The 27,200-nt window shown below is 35.9% G+C and overlaps 1 protein-coding gene across 2 annotated transcripts in view; it reads left to right on the forward strand.

The window, feature by feature from the left end:
* DNAJC24 (DnaJ heat shock protein family (Hsp40) member C24) overlaps positions 1 to 27,200 on the forward strand; it is a 61,674-nt gene that overhangs the window by 24,896 nt on the left and 9,578 nt on the right. For both annotated transcript variants that reach the window (XM_074272927.1, XM_074272928.1), the window contains exon 3: positions 19,258 to 19,396. In XM_074272927.1, the coding sequence (XP_074129028.1) occupies positions 19,258 to 19,396 (139 nt within the window). The remainder of the gene's footprint in view (positions 1 to 19,257; positions 19,397 to 27,200) is intronic.

A 27,200-nucleotide genomic window follows, 5' to 3' on the forward strand; every position in this document is an offset into this window, starting at 1 on the left:
CTCAACGAGGGAGGGAAGGGCCCGAGAAAAGAAGAGAATTTGGAACTCAAAACATTTTTTAAAAGAATGTTAAAAGTACATAAATAACATACACACACATACACACACATACACACATATATGTATGTTTTTTTGGTTTTTTTTTCCAAAAAGTTTTTGCCCTGGATTACCTCAAGTAAATAGTCACTAGTTACTTTGTATCAGATGTTACCTATCTGCTACAGAAAACTTTCTGGTTACTATTTTCCCTTTTTCTTTTATTAGCCAGCAGATAACCCTTATTATATAATGAATAGTAAACTAAGAATGAAGATTTTTTTTTTTTTTTTTGTATCTTTGGGGTCTTTGTTTTTCTCCGTAGTATTTTTATTTTTTTCCAAACACATGTAAAAATTATTTTCAATATTCATTTTTGTTTGTATTTCAATTTTTTCTTTCCCCTCCCTCACTTAACCTCCATCTTCCCCAGCACAGTAAGAAATCTGATATAGGTATAAATGTAGAGTCCTTTTAAAGATATTTCCATATTTATCACATTGTGAAAGAAAAATCAGACTGAAAGGGGAAAAAAAAACACAAAGAAAAAGCAAACCAAAAAAAGGTAAAAATACATTTAGTGTCTATAGTCCTCTCTGTGAATATGGAAGGTATTTTCCATCCCCAGTAGATTGGAATCGTCTTGGATCTTCACATTGCTGAGAAGAGCTAAATCTATCATAGATAATCATCATATAATCTTGCTGTTACTGTATACAATGTTCTGGTTCTGCTCACTTCTCTCAGTATCAGTTCATGTAAGTCTTTCCAGGCTTTTCTGAAATCATCCGGCTAATCATTTCTTTTAGAACAGTAATATTCCATAACATTTGTATACCATGACTTAGCCATTCCCTAATTAATAAGCATTAACTCAATTTCCAGTTCCTTGCCACTATGTAAAGAGCTGCTACAAACATTTGTGCACATGTGGGTCCTTTTCCCTCTTTTATGATCTCTTTGGGATATAGAGTGACACTGATGGATCTAAGGGCATGTCATCAAGATCCTAAAAATATCTCAGTATTTGTTAGAAATACCTGTTTGCAATAAATTTTGGCTAGGGGTTTAGCAATGCTAACAAGCAGAAACAGTATGTTTGCTACTATATGTTTTTTAAAATACTTTACAATAACAAAAATTCTGTTATCTCAGGGTTTTAAATTATTAATGTGCAAATATTATAATCATTCTACAGAGGAGAAAACAACAGTTGAGTGACTTGTCCAAGATCATCCAAATGGAAAAGATATGGCACCTTAATTGAGTTCTGGTGATCTTGTACTTTATATTCTTTTGACTGCCACATGCTTCTTCTAGTGTTAGACATCAGTGGTGTTTCAAAAATATTGTCATTTTCATTTTTAAGGTGAACATGGATAAGTTCAAAAGACAAGGATTTCAAAATTCTTAGATTTACTTACTCCTTGTAGAAATTAGAATCTGTTAACCCCATAAGCATCAGGTTTTCCTTTGTGCTAGAAGAGGACCAAAGTAACATTACTATAACAGATTGCATATCCTCCTGTGACTGATGAGACCAATATGAGCTTGGGAGCCTCTACACAAATCAAGGCACAAATAGTCCTTATGAACATTTCAAGAAGAGATGTCTCTAAATTTTCGCATATCATGTTTCTTTTAATCTATTGCAACTTTGCTTATAGAGCACCTTCTCCATTGTGGGTACACCAAACCAAAGATTATGAAGTTAGGTTTCTTTGCACAGTATACTTTGGTTCAGCCTTTTCAGCAAATCTACTGTAATCTTATCATCACATTGTCTTTGGTTCCATTTGAGACTGTCTTATGAGATCATATTATCCAGAAGTCTAGAGTATTCAACTCCCTTCTATGTGGTTTATTTGGGACCTTGTTAAACCAGATTTTATGTATTAAGACATAAGGGTCTGACAGTTAAAATTCAGGTCTCCTTGAAGAGACAACTAAATAAACTTTAGTGCTACATCTGGAAGAAGTTTGATAACTTTAAATTTTAATTGGTCTTTTTAATAACTGACATGTAAATATTATATGGAAAACATTGCTATTGCTATGATGTATTATATAGCTTCTGCATCCAAAATTATTTTACACATTTTACATATGGTAACAGTAGAACTAAGTACTAAATTCAGTAATTTCATTGCTAAAGGGAACTCTCTGCTAAGGAAACTACTAATGTTGTTCTGTACCTCTCTGCAGCTGAAAAGAGTGAATGAATGCAAAAGCCATGCCAGACACTGTGTTAAGTGCTGGGAAATTCAAATAGAAAAGGAAGAGTCTCTGCTCCCCAGGAGCTCCCATTCCAGTAAGGAGAAAACATGTATAGAAGGCTTCAACTGTAAGGCAGATAGAAAGACCTCATTGTCCTTAGGATACCTCTACAAGACAGCTGGCTATGCATTTTCTTTAGTTTCATTTCCAGCCATTAGACCATATCTGTTGAACCAGTTGACAGAGCCACAGCCTTTTTTTTTTTTTTTTTTTTTTTTTTTTTTTTGTGAGAACTTTCTTTTCCAGGTCTTCATTAGCTGTGGTTACTGAGGAGTTTGGGGGTGCCATGGAGGGAGGACAGAGAATGGAGCACAAGCAGTATCTGCAGTGGCAGTTACCAGATTGAATGTCCCTGGTTAATGGCTGCATATGTAGGGCTGCAAGCAGGACCAATGGTCTTGGGCGTGTGCTGTTCCTGAAGCTCTTGGGCTATTTTTCCTGCCTGTGGCAGTGGGTGGCCAACAGGGTACTGCTGGTAGTAGGGATGTGTTCCTCTTCTCCATAGACATTGTTCCCTGAAATGATGGCTTCAGCAGTAGAGTAGAGCTGAAACAGTACTGGGAGTCACAAAGGTACTGCTCTTCCTGGGATTTTTGGATTTACTTTCCCATTGGTAAGAACTGCTTACAGCTGTAGCCTCCAAAGTGGGGGCTGGGGCTATGGGCTGACTCTGAGAGACATGATCATGTTAGGGTTACAGACAGAACCCTTTGTGTACTAACTTCTGGAGTTCAATGCAAGTAAAAGCTGACTGCTATATAGTCACCCATAGCAGTAACTGTTCAGGCTCTAATAGGAAAGCCCCACACTCTGCTCATTTTTTCCCCTCTCACTAAAACAGGCTAAGGACATCATTGATGTAAAACTAAGATAACCCTGATGCTGTCTATGTTTATGACTTTGTTTTTACCTTTAGGTAATGATACCTCACAGGAAGGGCTACATTTTTTCCTTTTACTCATCTTGAATTTGAAAGGTTTATCAGCACGGGTAGGAGAAACATGTTTTCCTTGGATCAAAATATCTAGAATTGAAAAGGATCTTGGAGGTTTTATGGCACTCTTCATGTTATAGTCCCACGTGAGACTGAGTGACTTTCTCTAGGTAAAATATATTGAGCAGGGACTCAAACACTACACGACATTGCTACTCTTCTCAGAATACTAAGGTAGTTACTAGTTAGTACTAGCAAAGTAAAATGGGGGAGTGAAAAGAAACATTATTTTATGTAGCAGATACTCAGCTTTAGAATTTGTTACCCCTTAGAAGAGATAGAGACTGACAGCAAAGCTTCAAAAAAACAAAATGTTTAGGTTAAGTTAAAAGATTTGTGATAAATTATTGAGAGAAAGTTGGATATTCTAATGTTTTATGATATATTGTTGAGAGAAAGTTGGATATTCTAGAATTTGTTGTTGTTCAGTTTTTCAATCATAGATTTTCTTGGCAGAAACACTGGAGTGTTTTGCTATTTACTTCTCTAGTTTATTTTATAGATGAGGAAACTGAGGCAGACAGGATTAGGTGACTTTTCCCAGGATCATACAGCTAATAAATGTCAGGCTGGATTTGAACTCAGGAAGATGTCTAGAGTTTATCCCTAATTTTTTTAATACTGAAATCAGACTGAGTGATTTCATTCAGCAAATATTTATTAACTGCTGCATGCAAAATTCTTACAATCCATGTTCCTAAATGTAACTGGATGTAACTGGTCAAACTGGGGTTTGACCCAAGAAAGAACATACATTTATTAAGTGTTTATTGTATACCAGGGATTGTGCTAAACTTTGGGTGTGTAAAAATAAACAAAAAAATAAAATAGTTCTTTCCCTTAAGGAGTTTACATTCTAATGAATGATAGCATGCCAAAGGAAGTAGAAAAATTAGGAGTGAGAGTGGAGAGAATTTGGGTGTGGGGAATATGGTTTTGGAGTGCAGAAAATCAGGAATGAGACAAGAAGAATAAGACAGGCTGGCCTGGGCTTCTTCCCAAAATGCATGCTTCAGAAGCATCTCAATAATGAGAGGGGGGGAAGTTTTGTGGGGGGATATTGAAGCAGAAGCTGGTTTCATGGGTGAGTTGACTATTCCAGGACCCACAAGACCCAGACTTCAGAGAAGAATACTAGGATGAGAGCAGTAGAGGCATGTTTTTAATAATAAGAAAGGCAAGGACAGATTCATGATTCAGGACATCCCAGGTAGCAATTGTTATGTTTTTGTTTACCTTGAATTTAATACCAAATTCATGGGGAAACTTTACTTTTACTTTTTTACTTTTTAATTTTTTTGTGAAGTGTTCCTAATATCAGATGTTTATTATTTGAAGGCACTTTAAAAAAAACAAAAATGTTAACAGTTTTAAAAAGCTAAATATATATGACTTCAGTGTGGTTTTTAGTAAGCCCCTATTTTTAATTCACTATCTTCATTTTATTTTATTTTTTCCAATTACATGTAAAGATAGTTTTTAGCATTCACTTTCATAAGATTTGAATATCACTTTTTTTCTCCCTTCAATCTTTCCCAAGACAGCAAGCAATATGGTATACATGTATAATTATATTAAACATTTCCACATTAGTCATGTTGTGAAAGAAAAATCAGAATAAAAAAGGAAAACCATTAGAAAAAAAAAAGTGAAGATAGTATGCTTCAATCGGTATTCAGACAGTTCTTTTTTTCTGGATGTGGATAGCATTTTCTATCATAAGTCTTTTGGAATTGTCTTAGTTCATTGTATTGCTGAGAAGAGCTAAGTATATCAAAGGGGATCACTATACAATGTTGCTGTTACTGTGTACTGTTCTTCTGGTTCTGCTCACTTCACTCACCATCAGTTCATATAAGTTTTTCCAGGTTTTTCTGACATCTATCTGCTCATCATTTCTTATACTATAATAGTATTCAATGATCTTTATATACCATAGTTTGTTCAGAAATTGCCCAATTGATGGGCATCCCCTCAATTTCCAATTACCAAAAGAGCTGCTCTGAATATTTTTGTCTATTTGTGTTTTTTTTCCATTTTTAATGGGTTTTTTTTTGGGGGATACAGGCCTAGTAGTGGTATTGCTGGATCAAAGGGTATGCAGTTTTATAGCCCTTTATGCATAATTCCAAATTGTTCTCCAGAATGGTTGGATAAATTCACAATTCTACCAATAATAGTTATGTTGTATTTATATTACTTAGGAGAACTTGGGGGAAGAACCCCACAAAAATATAGAGTGACTTGAGAAGATATATTCTTTTGGAGAAATTAATGGCTATAATAAATGTGAACATATATTCTGGTTTTTTTTTTTTAAACTAATGTAGGATCAATCACCATTTGTCATCTAATTTCCTAGATGATAACCATGTTTTGTATATAACTGATAAAAGGTATTTTTATTAAAAATATTTTACTTTACTTTACAAATACTTTGACTATTTGACTATGCCAGCTGATTGTATCTTCCTCTCAATTTCACTGGCTATAGCAATTAAGACGTCAATGAAGAAATCTTAAAACATATTGTATACTAAGGTATAGGTATATTGTAAATAATAAATTAGAGGTACTCTTCTGTGTCATTATTAGCCGCTGCTGATCAGTCTCAGAGGCAGTAATGTTTTTGTTTCTAGAAAGATCCTCAAAAAGTTTTTGATTTAACTAACCAATTCATTTTAGATGTGAGGGTATGAAAGGTTGTATCTTATCATATCATATCTATATCTATATCTATCTATCTATCTATATTTTTTTTTTAAAGAAAATACATATGCTTTGTTCTCTTCTTTTTCGACATAGGGAAAAGATTATAAAATAGAGGAAAACTATTAGGAAAAAAGTACACATGTAGTTAATTCTATAATTGCATTAATATGGATCATCTGTACAGATACAGATCAGAATCCTTCATTTCTTTCTCATCCTCTCTGATTTTTGTCCATATTTCCTCATAGGGGATCCACCCTGCATTCTGAGGGCAGGATAGAGAGTCTAGCATTTCTACAGATCTCTTGACTCTGTATGAGGGTCAGGGGAGCACATGAATTATTTATCCATTATCCCTTGAAGTCTTTATCCACCATCCCTTATAACTCTTCATGTTGCAGTTCAGTTACTGATCTGCTTTGGTAGAAGGTATATCATTTTGGAGAGACCCTCACACCAATGAAATGGTCCCTGGCTTGTTTTGCTCAGTCATACATCTGAAGTCTTACTACTCAATTTAATAAGCATCTATTCCATACCTGTTTTGTGTCAGGCACTCTTCCTGACCTGGGAGACACAAAGGTAAAGACAAAACCAGAATCACTGTTTCCCTCAAAGAGGTTGCATTCTACTAGAGGCCATTCCTTTTCCATTTGGCCTTGGCACTGAACTTGTATCATAATACTTCTAGCAAGATTTTCTTCTTTTGTGTTTCATTTGATATTAATTATTGATGATCATTGAACAGAGTTCTCGGTTTTTGCATCTTTCATACTATCTTGTGTGACTGTGATGTATTCATGGGAGACATTTGTTGAAGTAGTTCCCTCTTCATCATTCTTCTTCATTTAAAAAGCAGGAAGACATGATGACAGTGGTAAAAGGCAGTTGAAGTCAACCTAGTGCCCAGCATGTTAATAGCTGGTCAAAGACTTGTTCTTTGAAATAGACAGAAGAGTTGGGGATTGGGTAGATGATGAATATTACTTGCACATTGGTTTTCTCTTATTTGGGGAAATTAAGAATGTGGTTTTCTTTCCTAACAGAGTCCTTGATAGTTTGATGCCTTTTTGTGTAATGAGCTTAAGAAGACAATATATGTAAATATATTGACTCAAATAGGAGATAAGAGTTAAACACTTGAATTTTTTAACCAAAAAAGAAAAAAGACAAGGAAGAGGAAGAATTAATTTTGCTTTGTCTGTAAGCTTCCTTCCCTTTCCATCATAAAGATATTTGGATCAAATGTATAGATTAACAGTCTTGATTCAGTTCAGCAAACCTTTTTTAATGCCCTGTCCTTACAATCATTGAGCAAGAGTGAGAATTGGAAGGGACCATCAAAGCTAGTCTGATTCCCTTGTCTTAACTTTGTAGATATTCATTTGAATACTTATACAAATCTTGTTCACTTCAAATAAAAATTAAGGTTCTGATAAAGGCCTCATCTCCAAAATATACAGAGAATTGACTTTAATTTATAAGAAATCAAGCCATTCTCCAATTGATAAATGGTCAAAGGATATGAACAGACAATTTTCAGATGATGAAATTAAAACTATTTCCACTCATATGAAAGAGTGTTCCAAATCACTATTGATCAGAGAAATGCAAATTAAGGCAACTCTGAGATATCATTACACACCTGTCAGATTGGCTAAGATGACAGGAACAAATAACGATGAATGTTGGAGGGGCTGTGGGAAAACTGAGACACTGATGCATTGTTGGTGGAGTTGTGAAAGAATCCAACCATTTTGGAGAGCAATCTGGAATTATGCCCAAAAAGATATCAAAATGTGCATACCCTTTGACCCAGCCATACTACTACTGGGCTTATACCCCAAGGAACTACTAAAGAAGGGAAAGGGACCTGTATGTGCCAAAATGTTTGTGGCAGCCCTTTTCATAGTGGCTAGAAGCTGGAAGATGAATGGATGTCCATCAATTGGAGAATGGTTGGGTAAACTATGGTATATGAATGTTATGGAATATTATTGTTCTATAAGAAATGACCAACAGGAGAAATACAGAGAGGCTTGGAGAGACTTACATCAACTGATGCTGAGTGAAACGAGCAGAACCAGAAGATCATTATACACTTCAACAATGATACTGTACGAGGATGTATGCTGATGGAAGTGGATTTTTTCAACATAGAGAAGAGCTAATCCAATTCCAATTGATTAATGATGGACAGAACCCAGAAAAGGAACACTGGGAAATGAATGTAAACTGTTATTTTTGCCTTCTGAATCCTATTCTTCCTGTGCAACAAAAAATTCGATTCTACACACATATACTGTATCTAGAATATACTGTAATATATTTAACATATATAAGACTGCTTGCCATCTGGGGGAGGGGGTTGGGGGAGGAAGGGAAAAAATCTGAATAGAAGTAAGTGCAAGGGATAATGTTGTAAAAAATTACCCATGCATATGTACTGTCAAAAAAATGATATAATTATAAAATAAAATAAAAATTAAAAAAAATTAAAATTAAGGTTTTGTAAAAATTCCCAGTACTATATGATTCTAGGAATTTTTATTTTTTCCCATTTAATAATATTTTATTTTTCTAATTACATGTAACTTGTTTTCAACATTCATTTTTGTAAGCTTTTGAGTTCCAGATTTTTTCTTCCCTTCTTTATCTCCCTCCTTCCTAAGACAATAATCAATCCAATATAGGTTATACATATAAGTAATTTTTAACATATGTCCATGTTAGCCATGTTGGGGAAGAAAAATCAGAACAAAAGGGAAAAATCATTGGAAAGAAAAAACAAAGTAAAAATAGGATGCCTTGATTTGCATTTAGTCTCCATAGCTCGTTCTCTCTGTGTATGTGGTTGATATTTTCCATCTCAAGTCTTTTGGAACCATCTTGGATCACAACATTGCTGAGAAGAGCCAAGTCTATCATAGTTGATCATCACACTGTTTTGCTGCCACTTGTATACGGTGTTTTCTTGGTTCTGCTCACTTAATTGAGCATTAGTACATATAAGACTTTCCAGTTTTTTCTGAAATCAACCTATTCATCACATCTTATAGAACAATAATGTTCCATTACATTTATATACCATAAGTTATTTAGACATTGCCCAGTTGATGGACTTCCTCTCAATTTCCAGTTCCTTGTCACTACAAAAACAACTGTTAGAAACATTTTGGCACACATGGCCCTTTCCTCTCTTTTATGATCTCTTCAAGATACAGATCCAGTAGGAGCACTACTGGATCACAAGGAATGCATAGTTTGATAGCCCTTTGGGTATAGTTCCAAATTGTTCTACAGAAGGGCTGGATCAGTTCACACCACCACCAACAATGCATTAATATATCAGTTTTTTCATCCAATATTTATCATTATGTTTTTCTGTCATGTTAAGCCATTCTTATAGGTGTGAGGTGATGTCTCAGAGTTGTTTTAATTTTAATTTCTCTAATCAATAATGATTTAGAGCATTTTTTCCATATAACTATATGGCCTTTGTCAGAAACACTAGTTATAGAAATTGTTTCCCAGCTTTCTGCTTCCCTTCTAATCTTAGCTGCATTGATTTTGTTTGTGCAAAAACTTTTTAATTTAATGTACTCAAAATTATCCATTTTGCATTTTATAATGTTCTTTATTTCTTGTTTGGTCATAAATCACTCTCTTCTCCAAATAACTGATGGGTAAATGATCCCTTTCTCTTCTTATTTGATTATGAGATTACCCTTTATGTTTAAATCATGACCCATTTTGACCTTATCTTAGTGTAAGGTGAGATGTTGATCTATGCCTAGTTTCTGCCATTATATTTTCCAGTTTTTCCAGCAGATAAGAGTTAAATAGTGAGTTCTTATCCCAGAAGCTGGAGTCTTTGGGTTTATCAGGCATTTTAAAAGAAACAATATATATATGTATATATATATACACATCATAAAACACAGAAGGAACTTTTAGAAAACTCCTTATTATGAAAAGGTGGGAGGCTCCCCTGCTTTAGAAATAAATATTCTTGTTATCAGTTTTGTCTAACCTTCATAGATTTATGCATAGATTCACTTTATCAGTCAACCTATTCATTTTAACTTGTTAGAGACACCCAAAGACAACTTTGCTATATAATTTTGAGAGGTCTTACATGCTTCAGATTAAATGTCTTAATGTTTGAGAGTTTTTGGTTCTCCAACACATGGGAACTGAGTAATTTTTTAAAATCCCATAATTATTTTACTTAGGATTTGTTTGTGTAAATTGTTTTTCTTTTTCTTTGGGGGGGGAGGGACTTTAAAAAGTATTCATAAGGTAATAATTGTTGACATTTTATCTTACAAAAGACCCTCTTCTTGTTTTTTTTTTTTTTTTTTTTTTTTTTTTATTACTGCTACTCTTATCTGGTTCAAGCAGTATCCTTTAATTTATCCAGAAAGTTTTCTAATGATAAAATTTTCATATAGACTACACATATTACTTTACTTACCTTTTCCACATGATTATAATTGTTTGAATTATGTTTTTATGTGAATTGGTTTCATTTAATTTGTGTATGTGATTTGATTTAAAATTCAGTGGTTTTTGTTTTTTTAAATCACCCTTTAATTGAAAATTTTTATTTGATAACTTGTGGACTAGGAAAAATTCAAGTCCATCACACGATAGACATTGCTCCTGTGAGGACTCAGGATGAAAGAATGAATGAATGAATGAATAGTATAAATGAGAAAGTATTTAAGTGCTTACTATACCTGAGGCACTGTGGGTGCAAGTAGAAAAACAGACAGTCCTTTGACTCCCTCCTATTGAGGGACAGCATCTTCAAGGATGCTTGAAATACTTCAGTTGTTGGGCTGTTCACTTTGTAAGGCCCAGAAATTCTGTAGTCACTGGCAAGGGCCAAGGGTGCTTAGGATGTATTATTAGGGCAGATGACGACTTTCAGTGATGGGAGTATGCAGGGCTAATAAGTCCCAGAGGACCTTAGGATAGTAAGACCAGATGGTTCTCCATCTCATTGAAAGGATCATAGTTGTTGACTCCTATTTCATCCAAATGGTGTGAGCAATCATATTGTTCTTTTGTGTTGGCATCCCCAATGGGATCTGGGTGGCCCAAGGGCTGGGGTTGGGGCAGAGAAAGGGTAGGGAATATATTCCCTGGTTCTGAGTCTTCCAAAATGACATTGATGGAATAAGTTTTGTCCTTAGATTGATGATTGACCCTTCAATAATTGCTAATTTTTTTTTTTAATTTTAGATTTGAAACCTAACTACACAATTTTCTTTGAAAACTAGGAGGAAATGAAGTATACTGACTAAAAATAATACAGCTAACCAATCTCAGTGATATGTCAGTCACATGAGAAGAGTGTTATATAGCTACTCTTTAAAGCATTTAAAAGCATTCTTCTTATACAAGATTTTTTTATACTACTCTTCTTGTGTGTGTGAAAATGGTCGTTAGATTGCCACTGGGTTTGATTTAGATCTCCATTGTTACTAATGTCTTTTTCATGTATACATCACTAATGCCATTTGAGTCAAGTGACATGTCTTCTGTGAAGGAGTACTGGAGAAAAGATATACAGGGAAATGCTATGTAATCGGTGTCCAGAAAATGCTTTTGAATCTATGAGTGATATGCATACAATCTCTTCCCAAAATAGGTGAGCAAATGATTAGTTCAAGTTAGACAAATGTGAAAGTTGTGATTTCATTATTTAAGAAAAAAAGTTTTATTCACTGAAGACATTGTCATATTGCTTTCCAGTTAGTTAATTTAATATTCATTAAGTACTTATTAAGAGCAAAACAGCATAGTGTGCTCAGAAAGATAAAAATGAAGACATGAGATTCCACCCTCACAGTGGTGGGCAATTTTCCCCAGTAGTAGACTCCTCAGGGCTATTCAGCAGAGAATCACTTTTACACTTTGGATAATATTTAATCCATCCAGAGTGTAATCCCCTGAATATCCTCAAGATGCTTGTTCATGCCTAATCATTTACTTTTGTTGTTGTTTATTTTTGACATATTATAAACAGAAAAACAACAATCTGCCATACAGCCTTATGAAGAAATGATAGGTGGCCACACTAACTTGGTATTAGTACAGTAGTCCCTAACCTTCAAAGCAGGTGTTTGATAGATGTTTTTTGGAAAAGTGAAATGTAAGATTTAATTAGAATGTCATTCATAGGGAACAGAATCTTGTAAAAACAAATTTATGAAGACATTAAAGTGGATCTCATTCATAAAGTTTTACTGCATTTTGTGCAGGTTGTCATGAGCTTTCATAAGTATTTAGATAAATGAAAAATGTCTTTATTCTTTTTGCAAGTTTTTTTTGGGGGGGAGGGGATAGATCAGATTTAGGATTTTATTCTTATAGAGAACACTTAAATGAAGAAACTTCTTCTATCACTGGTGTCTTTGGGCTTAGAGAATTGCATGGGGAAGTGGTCTCCAAAGGGAGAGTATATAACATGTGATCATCTAATCTTAGGTTGGGAAGATGTGTTCTCCCTGCAGTCACCAGTCATTTGGTTTGCTGTGAATGGAATTTATTTTTTTGTGAGGCATTTGGGGTTATGTGACTTTCCGGGGTCACACAGCTCATAAGGGTTGAGTGTCTGGGACTGGATCTGAACTCAGATGCTCTGGACTCTAGGGCTAGTGCTCTATCCACTGCACCATCCCACTGCCCTCAATGTGCCCCAACAGTTTCACCTACCCTTTGTTACCCTCCCCTCTCTTCTCTCCCTTCTGCTGTGGTTCTTATCCCTCAGACTACCAGCCTTCCTCTTCCCAGTGCAGCTGCCTCTCCCTGCTCACTCTCCAGTGACTAGAGACACTCCTGGTTCAGACACTTGGGAGCAGGACCAGAGCCCGCCAAGGCCCCATGCCCCCTTTTGTCTCCCTGCTTGCTCTGCCAAAGGGACTGCTGCCCTTTGCTTTTATGTCACACTTAGCCTATTTAGAGGGAGTTTGAAAAATTTTTAAATTGTTTGCTCCGTGTGATTTCATTGGTACACAGAGGTGCTGCTATGGGAATCCCTCCCCGCCTCCTAGATAGGTCACCTCTGCCTGATAGTCTTTAGTCATTTCTTGTGCATCTTGAGGTTTGAAGATATGCCTGTGGTCACACAGCAGATACACTGAGTCTGAGGCAGAAGTTGGCCCCCAGTCTTCTCACCCCAAGGCCAGTTCTTTTTGCACTAGACCAGTGGTGTCAAACACACAGCATGTGGCCCACAACACTCTCGGTGCTGCTGAACCAGACTGAAATGTAATTAGAAATTAACAAAATAGACAAACATACAACAAAACATAGGGAGTATTACATTCTGCAGCTTGGCAGGGATCCATTTCTGTCTGACTTTGATCCCACTGCCTTGTACCCTATTCCTCAAAAAATAAAGTCTGGCTTTTTTATTTTACTTAAGATTTCACTTTCACAGAATATTCGTGACTGATAGGACATTAGAATCAGTTGGATTTGGGTTCAAATCCAAATTCTGACAAGTGCTGAACATATTGATTTGGGTGAATCTCATCATCTTTCAGTGCCTGAGGCAGCTATGACTCTGAATTACAGAGAAGGTGTTGACATGTGTCTAGGAGCAGAGGGAGCGTTCCCATTTCAGTAAACAGTGAAATCACAGATCTTCTCCCTAGTCCTCTCTAACCCTGTTGAGCTACATTTTTCTTGTTTTCAGCAGCTGCAGAGACTTAACAGAATATTCCTGGCCTAGCAATACTGAACACTACAATGTTCAAAATGCATACCCTGATATATTAATGGTAGCTTTGCTTTATGAACCAGAAGGCTAAATGTCAATGGAATAATGTTGCAATTTCATCAGGAAATGCACATGGTGAAATGCATACATTTGTGCAACAATGAAATGAAGTTAGCATTTATGATTACTGCACAAAAGATATCAAATGTCAAAAAATTTCAGGCTTTTAACACTTAATAAAAATTTCATTGTAATGTTATAGGTTAGCATAATTGAAATATGTCACTCATTCAAGTTTATACATACACACACACGGAGGGATGCATCTGTCAATGAAAATTTTCTACAAAGCATTAACTTTCTGACTTACAGTAATTCAGTATTTTTAGGCAATAGTGGCTAACCATGTTATGTCAGACTTTTTCAGAATGTATAATTTATAGAACATGGGAAACTAACATTTGAACAGAGCCTAAAATCTAAACAAAATCTTCCTTCTGACGGCTTTTTAAAAGCGTGGCTACCCAAACTTAAGAATTAATTGAAAGAACATCATTCATTAAAATGTTTTATAGGGACTTTGGTGGGTTCTTCATTTGCCTGTCTGACTTCTTCCTTTCAGTTTGCTTTTTATACAGTCATCATCTACATCCTGTCTCTTCATGAGCTCACCAGTTCCCTTTGGATCAATTATCTCTATTCTTAGGGATCTCAGATCCCTATATTAAGCCCTAGAATCTCTACTGACTTATAATTACTGACTACATATTGGGCATTTTGAATTGGGTGCCTCATGGTCACTAAAGATTCAACTTGTCCAAAACAGAACTTTATAGTTTTCCTCCCAAACCCATCCTTTAATTTAGACTTACTTTTTTTTTTTCTCCCTATTGGGGTACTGCCTTCTTTTCAGTCACCCAGGTTTACAATTTTGGAGTCACCCTCAGCTCCTTACTGCCCTTCACCCCATTTATTCCAATCAGTTACTAAGTCTTTTTGATGCTGTTTCCACAATCTCATATAAGTTCCATTCATTCTTACTTCTACCAGTCACCTTCAGGCTTTCAATACTATATTAATTTCCTAATTGATTTTACTTCCTTAAGTCTCTCCCTCTCCAGTCTAACTTCCCCACAGTTGTCAAGATGATTTTCCTAAGTTATAGTTCCAACCATGACACTCCTCTCATTTCTCAGAAAAAAATCTGCTGTAGCCTTAGTATCTCTAGGATCAAATGTAAATTCTCTGTTTGACAAAGTTCTTCACAACTTGGCTTCAACCTTTCTGTGCCTATCTTTGTATTATTTTGTTTGGTGATCTTGTCAGTTCCCATGGAGTTAATTATCATTTCTTTATTAATGATTTTCTTGCCCCAAACTCTCTGCTGATAGATTTCTGATCTCTCATTTTCAACTGCCTTTTAGACATTTCAAACTGGATGTCCAATAGCCATCTTTAACTCAGTATGCTCCAAACAGACCTTGTTCTGTCTCCCCCTAAAACTGATTGGATAATCAGTTACTAAGCTTTCTCTTACTTCCAGGATCAAATACAAAATGCTCTGCTTGGCATTGAGAGCCCCTTATAACCTAGCCCTTTCCTACCTTTACAATCTTCTTTACACCTTGCTCCCTGTCACAATATATTCTATCTAGTGACATTGGGCTCCAATGCTGTTCCATAAATAAAACCCTCCCATTTCTTGGCTTTAGGCATTTTTTCTGGCTTCTTTAGGTCTTAAGTAAAATCCCATCTTTTATAAGAAGCCTTTCAGAAGCTCCACCCCATAATTGTAGGAATAACCTTCTTTTATTTCCTATTTCCCTGTATTTAGTTTGTACTCACTAGTTTATAATAGTATGGTTGGCTTTTAAATTTAAACTGTCCCCTTACCAACTTAGGTAGCCATAGGGTAGGGTAGACAGAGTCAAGAGTTTAGAGATGGGCAGTTGGAATCCTTGCTAATACACTCACTAACTGTGTAACCCTATACAAGTCGTTCAATTTCCTCCTCTGTCAAATGGATCTGATGGCTAGCCTTTAAATACATAGGCTCCCTTCCATCTGCTGTCTGAGGAGTCATTCAGATCAGAACCACAGAGTAGAGTATATGTTCCTCAAAGGCAGGAATGATTTCACTTTTGTCTTGATACATGTAATGTTGTGTTGTGCCAAGGAAAACTTTTGGTTGTTGATTGGGCCTGGTGCCTGTTCTGTGAACAGTCATTTTCAGGCTTCAAAAAAAAGGTCCCAAAGCCTCCCAAACTGCCCACATCTATACTTTCAGACACAGTTTCAGACACGGTTGTCATGATGTAGGAAATCCTCAATAACTTCCCCCGGTGAAATTATCCTTGCTGCTTGATGAAATGTCAGGGTTTTCTGATACTTTAGTTCTCAGTTAAAAAAAAACTTTTTGGGACCCTTTGTTATTTGGAATTCCCTGATCAGAATGAATTGATTAGACAGTTGTACTTAATTTCATTGGGGGAACACAAGAAACTTAGATGTAAGAACCAACCATACTATTGTAGACTAACTTTTGGGACTTTATTGAACTTTCTGAGGGCCAAATTTGAATTGTGACTTCTAGCATCCAACAATAAGTCTGGAACTGTATTTCTCTACTTATACCATAATCTAGAAAATTACCTAAATTCTCTACTGCTTCATCCTTTGAAACTTTAGCAAAGGTGACCTTTGACAGCATAGAGAGAGGAAACAGGAAGGAGAGAGCCAGGATATAAGAATGAAGAGAAAGAGAAGTAAGTTTTCTGTCCTTATAAATTCTAAGAGGCAAACGACTACGTGAATCAGTTTTGTCATATAATAAAAATTTGTCGTGCAGTGACACTATAACTCATGAGCCTGAGGTAGAAAACTTTGGTCTGGAATAAGTCACAAGGGCCTCAGATATTTATTACTCTAGTGAGGGTGATTTTTGTAATGTGACAGCAACATATGCAAGGAAGAAGAGAAAGAAAAGCAGTTTCAAACAAGATTAGCAGCTGCAATTTGGGAGTAATTCATTATAAGTAAACTGAAGAGTTAAAAATGAATCAGTCAGTAAGAAGTAAGAGCAATCAACTGATCCAAAGGGAAGCAGTCTAAGGGTTTGAGTTATTTTTATCCCAGCATTTTGGATATTTTAAAAAAAAATGCCCCATATAGTTTTCCAAGCATAAATTCCATGCCTACAAATATAATATTAACAGTCCTCCTTCTGGTATTGAGGGACAGGAGCCCAAGGGACTACAAGGCCATACGCCTCCTTCCCTCCCTGTTTCAGAACATATGGCAGAACTCAGGGTAGTTCTGAGGTATCGATAGGCTCTGTATTCCCTTTATAACATACCTCAGATGTACTCTCCTCAGCTTAGTGTCAAAAATTAATCCACGCCTTGAATGCTTTCATCTTCTCTGCTCCAACTATGGCCTTTCTGGCCAGATCCATTTACAATCTGGTCTTTTACAGGAAACCTTCCCCAAGCCTTCTTTCTATTATTTCCTATTTTGTAGCTTGATTTATATTGTCTGTCTTCATTAGATTGTAAGCTGGCTGAGGGCAGGGTCTTTTGCCTCTTTTGTATCCCTAGGACTTTGCACACTGCATGGCTCAAAGTAGATACTAAATAAATGTTTGTTGATTGATTATTGGCCAATTATTGTCATAAGTCACTGCTTTCCTTTGACAGAAACTTGTATTATTTGTTTTGTGTGGTATTTATAATAATTTGTGTGACTATTTTAAAATGCCTATGAAATATTTGATGAAAAGATCAGTAGAAATATCTCATTGATTGCTGAACATACAAAATGAAATACACCAGTATGCTATGAATTCTAAGATTATGAAAGATAGGTTAAAGAAATTAGGAGCATTTTCCTTGGGGGGAAAAAATTTTAAGGAGAAGACAACTTGAAAAATTGCCTTGAACAAAAGGGACATTTGTTTTGCTTTGGCCCAGAAGATAAAATAAAAACTCTTGGGCAGAAGTTATAGATTGGCAGGTGTTTTTGTTAATATGAAGAAGTTCTGATAGCACAATCCAAAAAAGTTGTCTCAGGAAAAATAAGGAAGTTTCCCTGCACTGGAGGTCTTTTGGGGGAGATGAAATAATTGCTTGTCAAGAGAGTCATACAATTCTTTTAAAATTTCATGATTCTGGTTATTTAGCTGTTTTTCCCTTGAAAATATTATGTTAAATTACAGAAATTTTATTAACTTTTCCTAAAACTCTAGAGTTTAATTTTAAAATGTAAACCCACTAAATACTTTTGATCAAATGCCATTCTAGAATGATTGCTCAGTAGATTTTAGGAATATATATATATATATATATATATTATGATTTGCCTTACAGTGAAAATTCATTATTGTGAATTTTGGAATCTTGCAGAATTCACATTCTGATTTCCTGCTACTGTTGTCCTTTTTTTTTTTTTTTTTTTTTTAATATGAATTTTGGCTAAAGGGGGATGCCTTTTCTTCATTTTGTTGCTGTTGGAAACATTCAGGCATACTATTTTACGTCCATGTGGATACTTCTCAACTATAAAGGAGATAGAAGAGGAAAAAAAGAAGAAATTAAAGGATTAAAGTAATTAAAGAAATTAAAGTATGAGAAAAGAATGATAGAATAAGACATTTGAGCATAGAGAGCAAAGTGACAGCACTGGAGAGGAAAAATAAAAACATATTTGTAATATTTCTTTAAACTGATAGAAATGTATATCTTTGGCAAAGACTTAGGATAATGCATAACCATTGGAAACATCACGCAGTGATCTGAAGATCCTCCTAAAATATCCTCCATAAAATACAGAAACAAAGAATTCATTGACAAGTTGGTTTAAATTGAGCTAGGTCATTTCATTCTTCCATTTTAAAATTTTGTTAATTATTTCTTCTAAATCTGTTTTTGAATACACACTTGCCAAAAAAATGTAATGGTCAGTAATCTGTAGCTTTATATTTACAAAAACAAAGCTAAAGGTTTTGAAGAAGTAATTTAAGAAAGCTGCCTAGTTGTTTGAAAATCAGAATTAATTTTGCCTATGTGATAGTTGAATCTCATAAAGTTCTGCTTATGTGGAATGAGCTGGTGACTTTTTTATGAATTTCTCTATATACTTTTTGTAAGTGTCTCCCTTGGCCCCTTTTCTCACTTCATCCTATCTTATACTTTGTTCCTCTGCAGGTATCTATTTTTTATCACTCAGATTCTGTTAAATAAATTGTCCATGAGACCAGGGATCCCATCAGCAGCTTATCCAGAAAATGCTATGTATGCACATTGTGACACGGCTTGCCATTGGTGGGGTTCCTAGTTCTGAGTCACCTGGCACAAAGTCTTGTGCCCAGAACTATTGTCTCATTTCTCTGGTCACCTTTCTTTTCTTCATCCCATCAGCCCCCTCAAAATGCGTCTCGATCTGCTATTGATTCCTCACCCCCCTCCAACTGCCCCACTTCACTCTCCCCCTTCTCTTTGATTGGCAGTATCATCCCGACAAGCAGAGCGCAGATGTGCCAGCAGGAGCCATGCAAGAGTGTGTGCAGAAGTTCATCGAGATTGATCAGGCGTGGAAAATTCTAGGGAACGAAGAGACCAAAAAAGCGTATGACCTGCAGCGGCGCGGTAGGTCCCCGTTGAGGCGCTGACTAGCAGTGGCGGCTCTTCCGAGGAGGGTCTGTGCCATTGTGGAGTAGCATTTTTCAGCGTTGCCGTTTTTGTACCAAATTATTCTTGCCTTCTTTCCTCCTCCATCATTGTTTTTTAATTACATTCTATTCTTAGTAGTGATTACTGTGTATACATTGGGAAGCTAATAGAACTAACAGGAAATTGCCACTTACAGAGCTCTGGGAACTGATTTTTAGAATGAATTATGAAATTTTTAGCTTTTGATAATATTTCAAAAAACCCTTTTTATTAAATTCTTCTAATTACTTGAATTGCATACTGTGCTATATTTTGATAACATTTTAGCTATATGTATGGTATAATTAACGTCTAAAAGGAAGCACAGTATAAGATAATTTTATAAACACTTCATAATTATTTAAATACTTTTTCATACGCTTATGGTCTTATTTTAGGCTAGCTTTTCATAATTTATCCTTAATGTAAACTGTTCCTTTAGAAAACATTTCCAAGAAATATTGTGGAAAGCACATTAACTAGGCAGTTCCAGCATGCATTTCTTTTATGCATCTCAGAAAATAGCTCCTTAAAACAGCGACAGGCTGTTGTGAAAAAGAAAAGGGGGAAATGTAGGTCAGGTTTGTCACACATGGGCTGCCGTTACATGAAGTGATAGGCTGTCTTTCTGCTCTGGCCTCAGGATAGGAGTCCCTCAGCCTTCCATTAGAACCTTCAATATCCACCCTCCATGCTAATGGGGGGAGTCGATAATAGTTTACTGCCTGTGGGGAAAACACTCACTCACACTCTGCAGTAACACACTGGTTCAGCATTGACGGGTAGCCACCAACACTTTGCAGTGTTCTGATAAAAGCCCACTGTCTCTCCAGCCTGTTATTGAATTCCCTCCCATTGTACATCGGCACATCATCAAACCTCTTCTCTCAGACATTTTAACTCCCCTCCCACTAAGGTTACCAAAACCTGATTGGGAAACAAAGGCTTAGGCAGAATAGACCATGTGTAATGTTGTAGGGTAACATTAATGTGACGTTAATGCCATATTCCAAACCTAAAAGTGTATTTTTAGCATGAATTGCTTCATTGAATTTAAATATTTTTTCATTTGTAATCACTGTGTAATATAAAAATACTTCATGAGAAAATAGGGTTAACGCTGGATTTTGTGCCTGTTTGTAAATGGCCTAACTAGCTCTTTGACCTTGGTCAAGGGACCAGATTTGGTCAAGTGACAAAGCTCCCTGTGAGCTATTATTTTCTATATTGGTAAAATGAAATGGGCTAGATAATCTTGAAATATCTTCCTAAATTCTGTGGTTCTAGTAAACTTATTTTTGAGGCTTATTGAGAACTTAATTATAATATTTTTATAATTTGATATTAACTTTAAGGAAGACCTGAATATTGGTCATATGTTTCTTGTAATTATATGTGGTCATCTCCCTCCTCCAGCACTCTTCTAAAGCAGCAATAGAAAACCAAGAAGTGTTTCCATTTATGTCCTTCCATTGAATGCCTGGCTGTGGGTTCTGGTAGCCAGAGTTCATATGATTTATTTACCAGAAAAAAATATGTTGTCCCCAACACAATTAGATGGATAGGTGCCTCTTGGTTCCCAGCCACTAGCCACCCAAGTCTTCTGGATGCTCTCCTTCTCTCTGGAGCTGTGGGGCAGCTTTGCAGTGCAGAGGTAGAGGGATCCACATTGCTTAAGAATCATTCATGTAAAGCTGTACCCTCAGGCTTCCAGGGTGTGTCCTTCCCTTGTCACTCTGCATTTTTGCCACTCCATAGCATGTGTACTATTAACAGCAGATCAGAAATCTGACGTCTGAAGAGCTGGAGTTCCAGAGATCCAAAACCGAGTCATTCTGACCCTTCAGAGATGTAGGTTAGACCAACATGAAAAACAGGAAGAGGCAGGGTGAAAAATGACCAACAGACTCCAATAAATGAGGGTAAAGAGGTGATGGAAGAACAGAGGATCCAACTCTTAGTTTAGTTTAGTTTAGTTTTTCCATCATTCTCAAGAGAACCTTGAAATACTAATTTACCTGGCTTTCCTAGCTTTAGTTCAAAGGTGTAAATGGAATTATTCCAGTACATTTTAATGTAATAGACTATTAAATTCTTCTATATATTTCACAGTTTTCATTTTTTAAAGGTTATAATTAATTTCTGAAAAAATTTCTGGGCAAATCAAAAATACAGAACTTTGTGTTTGGTTCAGATAAATGCTTGAAAGTTATAAAAATTCATCAAGGCTATACATTTTTTATTCATAAATTTATTGGCTTGTCCAGGAAAACATAGTAATATTAATATCCCCTGTTTTCTTGGAATTTTAGTTTTCCTGATCTCATAGGCATTTTTATTACACAAGTAGAATAAATTGATATATTGAGGATCGATGCTATATTTTTAGTTGCAGTTGAAGTCAGTTAACATTTATTTAGTGTCTCTTATGTGTCAGGCACTGTGTTAAATGCCTGGGGCACAAGAAAGGCAGCCCCTGCTAATTTGATGGAGAAAAACAACATACAAAAAATAAGGAGAGAGATGAGGGAAGAAGTATGTACTGAGGTATTGACTACCAAGGCTTTACCTCCATCTTACTGGATGATGAGATTTTCCTAAGACATGAATGAGGAAATATGTATTCTTAGCACTCTCTTTAAATGGAGGCTTTGGAGTTCATGGCTCTGCCCTCCATTCAGTCCTTAGTGGTAGGTGTGAGTACCAAGGCTGATTCTGCTTTGTGAAAAGATGAGCTCTGACAATGATGAGGTTCCTGGGGCACAGCAGAAAAGTCGGAGCAGCCCCAAACTAAAGCAGCCAGGTAGGAAACTTTACAGTTTACAGTGAATATTAGGACAAAGAAAAGTTCTTAACATCCCTGAGAACATTAACAGATGTTTTCAGTATAACAAGTTTTTGGTTATGGAGACCCTTTTTACTAGGGCAGATAGGCAAGTCCTCAGTAATTAACAGTTCTAGAGAACTGAGTGGGGACATTTAAAGGTTAAGTGATTTGTACATGGTTCCTCATCTAGTTTGCACTAGAAGCAAGATTCAGACCTAAGTCAAATCCACAAACGTGTATTTTTTTGTGTCAATTTTGTGCCAGAGTCTAAGGATGGAAAGAAAGGCAAAGAGAGGACACTGGTAATTGAGGGAATTATGAAAGAAGGAAAAGCTGTAGATAGTTTGGCAAGATATGTGTCTAAGCAAAATCATCTCAACAGCATTCAAGGATGAAATTGAAAAAAGGAACTACAAAAAAAAGGAAAAATGGATTTTTTCTCAAAGATTATTATAGTGATCTATTTTCTCTATCAAAGAACATGGAATCTAATATCACAGCAAGGGAAAATGGAGAACTAAGGAGAACAAAGAGTGAAAAAAAAACATTGGATCAAATATGTATGGAAGAAATATGTACTAGAGGTGATAAAATTGTGATGGTCTCCATTTATAAGATATTTTCTTTGAGAGATGGGGAAAAAACTCAGATTTTTTGTGTTTTATAAGATTATGAGCATGAAAATCAATACCTACTGATCTATACAGTTCTCCATCCATTCTACAAAAAAAAAGGAAAGGAATAAATAATTATGTAGTACTTACTGTGTGTCCGATCCTGTGCTAAGCACTTTTTAAAATATTGTCTCATTTCATTTTCACAACAGTTCAGATTGGTGCTATGATTATTCTATTTTACAGATGAGGAAACTGAGGCAAACAGGTTAAATGACTTGCCCACTGTCACACACACAGTATCTCTGGCTGGATTTGAATTCACTTCTCTCCACTTTGCCACCTAGCTTTGTGAAGATAGAGTATACTAGAAGAAGATATTATTAGGGAACAAGCAGACTTTGACAAATGATACTCAGCAGTGTAATTCATCTTTACCATCTCACTACTGACTAAAAGATGTAGCGTGTTTGCAGGGTATGAAAAAACCCTGGACTCAAATAGAATAAAATGCCATTACCAAGATTGCCTCAGTAAGACGTTTCCCATCCATATATCAAGATCTTTCAAAATTTCTTAGATTGGAGACTTGACTCATTGACTAATGATAGTATCAAATGAATCACACAAAGTGGAGCCATATTCTTGCCAAAAGCATTTGAGCCTGCGTTGGAGGAGAGCTGGTGTTGGCCAAAGAGTCATTTCCTGTGGATGGTGAACTACTCCAGATGCTCTTCATTGCAAACTGTATTTTGAAGAAATTGCTGAACATCCTACAAGAAAATGATAATCTTTCATTAGAATTTGGCTTGTCCATCCACAGAGGAAAAAACAAATGGATTAATAATATCTGTTACCCATATTTCAGAATGTAGTTAAATAGACATTAAAGCTTGCAGCAGAGTATATCTGGGACAAACAATACAGATGGACAACAAGCTGGATTACTAATAATAATAAAAAATCCCCAGATTGCTTTGAGAACTACAGAGTACTTTTACTGAACGCAGACTTCCCACAACAGCAATGACCTATCTTTTCATTACAAATATAGTGCTGATGTTTCTTTATCATAGCAAGTGGAACGTCACTGTCTTTAAGAAACTGGTGAGGAAGATTACACAGTGAGAGGTCAGAAAAGTGGGTGTGAGCAGACTGCAACACTGAGACTGAAAAAAAACAAACAAATTAAGGATCTCACCAAAGGATTCTATACCAGATTTTGAAGATAGGCTGGTCACATGATGAGGACTAGGGTTGTCAGATGGTATGAAATGGAAGAGGGTCTCCAGGCAGACACACTCTTTGCCTTCACCCCCAGTGTTAAACTTGACAGAGAATGTAAAAAAGTCAAACGGGATGAGTGGGCATGAGTGGGTTGTGATACCCATCATTGCAAGGAACTCTTGAATCAAGATCACAGATTTATTGTGTATTCAGTATAAGGAAAAAGTGCAGAGTTTTTAAATTACATCATAGAATTCTTTGAAGTTAACCATGTTATTCCATTCATATTTGGACAGCAGATACTTTTTGCTTTAATTGATGTTCATCCCTCTGCTACTTTCCCCAATGTCACAATTTCATCTTTAGAGTAGGGGTTCTTAATCTTCATAAATGCATAAAATAAAATAGAAAGGGAACTAGGTATCAACATTTTAAAAACAAATATAAGTTCACAGACTTCAAGTCAAGAATTCCTGTTCTAGATCAGTTTGCCCAATTCTATTACAGGTTTCAGGCCATTCTCACAGAATTGGAAATTTGGAACTGGCTTTAGCTGCCATTTAGTTCAACCCATACATGAAAGTAATCCCTATTATCCCTAACAAGTAAGTAGTCCTAGGTTAAAAAATATAATTTTTTTTTTAACTAAAAATCTCTTTCCTACCTCTTCTGAGAAAAAGACAAAAACCCTGTTACAAACTTATGAAGTCAAGCAAACTATGCCCCCAAATAACATTTCATTCTGTACTTTGAATCTGTGGCCTGCAGGAGATAGGTAGGTCATGCGCAGGTGTCCTCTAGAATCCTGGTTGGCCATTACAGTGATCAGCGTTTACTACAAACAAAAGTGTGTTTCTCCAACCCTTAGAAATTGAGCCTTGATTCTCCATCCCCACTACCTCTTGTCTCATGTCTCTGCCCTCTATGGCTCTCCACAAGGCAGTCTGTGCAGCCTCCTCTCTTCATGCCTCTCCTCTGGCTTCCAGCCTCATCACTGAGCACTGCTCTCCAAGGTCACAAATGTTCTCCTGGTGGCCAGGTATCACACTCAGTCCATCTCTCCTTGACCCTTGCTTCTTTCTCAGTTCCCCTCTGTCCTGGCCCTTGTTCTTGCTCTCCTCTGCCAGATCCTCCTTGGGCTCGTCCCACAGGGCTCTCACCCAGGCTTAATGCTTATCACTGTGCCTGGCACAGAGTAGGCATTTAATAAATGTTTATTGACTGACAGCTTATAAGTCTTTCCAAGTTTTTGTCATTACAATTTTGCCACTGAATAAATCATTCTTCTGGATTCTTCTCACTCTATTCTGTATCAGTTCATACAAATCTTCTCAGGTTTTCCTAGAACCATTCCCTTCATTTCTTACAGTATGATAGAATTGTCTCACATATATCATAACTTGTTCAGCCATTCTTTAATTAGTGAACACCCTCAGTTTCAAGTTCTTTGCTGCCACAATAAGACCTGTAATTTTAAGAATTAGACCCCAAACTGCTAAGACTTTTAGGACACAAAGTGTTTTTCTACATTGTTTATATTGTTTAGGACAAAGCCCTCTCTTAATCTCGCCTTTTTCTTCTTTTCCTTCCTATTTCCCTATTAATTTAAATGCACTTCTGTACCCAACTTTGTATGTTCTCCCTCCCTTTGACCAGTTCAGCTGAGAGCAAGATTCAAGTGTCAGCCACTTCCCTGATTACTTCCTCCTGGTTTGGTTAGACTTACACTTGTATGTCCTAATTATGAGAGTTTTTTTTTTTTTTTCCTGGCCTTTCTTTCCTTCTCCTCTCCTATTGTATTCTTTCATATTTTCCCTTTCTTTTCTTAAGATCAAGACAGAACCAGTATTCCTTCTTTCTAATTGGATTTCCTACTCCTCCTTTCTAATTAAATTTCCTCTTTGATTCCCTGATGAAGAAGACAAGATTGTTAAGGAACACATGTATCATTGATCCATGTTAAGAATGTAAAAGTCTATCCATTTTTACATAATTATTCTTGTTTACCTTTTTAGGTTTCTCTTGACTTTAGTAGCCTCAAAAGTGCTACTTGATACTAGTCTTTTCATCAATAATGCTTGGAAATCCTCTGTTTCATTAAAGGTCTCTATTTCTGTCCCTGCCTCTCTTTCCTGCCCTCCTCCCAACCTCTTCAGTAGAAGAGTTTGCTGAATAAATATTATTCTTAGTTTTAAGTTTATATGATTTGCCTTTTGGAATATCATTTTCCAAGGATGGGCCCAAGGAGGATCCGGCACAGTACAGTAATTTTGTTTTTCCCCCATGACCTTGAAGTTCTGGATTTTGGCTATAATAATCCTAAAACTTTTCTTTTTTTTCCTCTCTTAATTTTCATTCTGTTTTTTGGTGGGCAGGAGGTGGGATGGGGTGGACAGATTAACGTATGAATTCTTTTTATTTTCATCTTATCTTTTGATTTGAAGCAATCTAGGCATAAATACTTTTGTGATTTTTTTGAAATAGGATGCTTAGGTTTGCTTTTGGTCATGGCATTCAGATTAGATCTCTTTTGCTATGAGATTCTTAACATTTTCTTTTATTTTTCAGTCTTTAATTTTGGAAAAACACACATATTTACATATTTGTTGTTTCATGAACTCATTAGTGTCTATTTGATCCCTTCATAATTTTCAGGGTGTTTATTGCTTATGCAGGGCTTTGTTGTACCTCTTGTGATGAGCTATTTTTCAGCTCTTCCAGTTTTTTCCCCTTAAATACTGATTTCATTTTTATAAAAATTTTTTTTAAAACTTTAAAAAATTTGCTTTATTGTTTTTAGTGACTCCATTTGAATTTGTGCCCAAATTGTGTTTGTCTTTGTTTATCAATGTTTGGGAGTCACAATCTTCTTGGTTATTGTTTGGATCCGTGTTTCCAAAATAACTAATTATTGTGAGATTCTTTTTCTGTTGACTCATTCTTCTAGCCTACTTCCTGACTGTAAATTAGATGTTAGGGCCAGGGTCCCAAACTTCTGGAGGGAAAGTTTACATTAATCTTGATGCTGATTTCTTGGATATTAAGGACTACATTATTCTAGGCTTTCAGGAGC

The sequence above is a fragment of the Sminthopsis crassicaudata genome, chromosome 6 (genome assembly GCF_048593235.1).
Source record: "Sminthopsis crassicaudata isolate SCR6 chromosome 6, ASM4859323v1, whole genome shotgun sequence".
Taxonomy (NCBI): domain Eukaryota; kingdom Metazoa; phylum Chordata; class Mammalia; order Dasyuromorphia; family Dasyuridae; genus Sminthopsis; species Sminthopsis crassicaudata.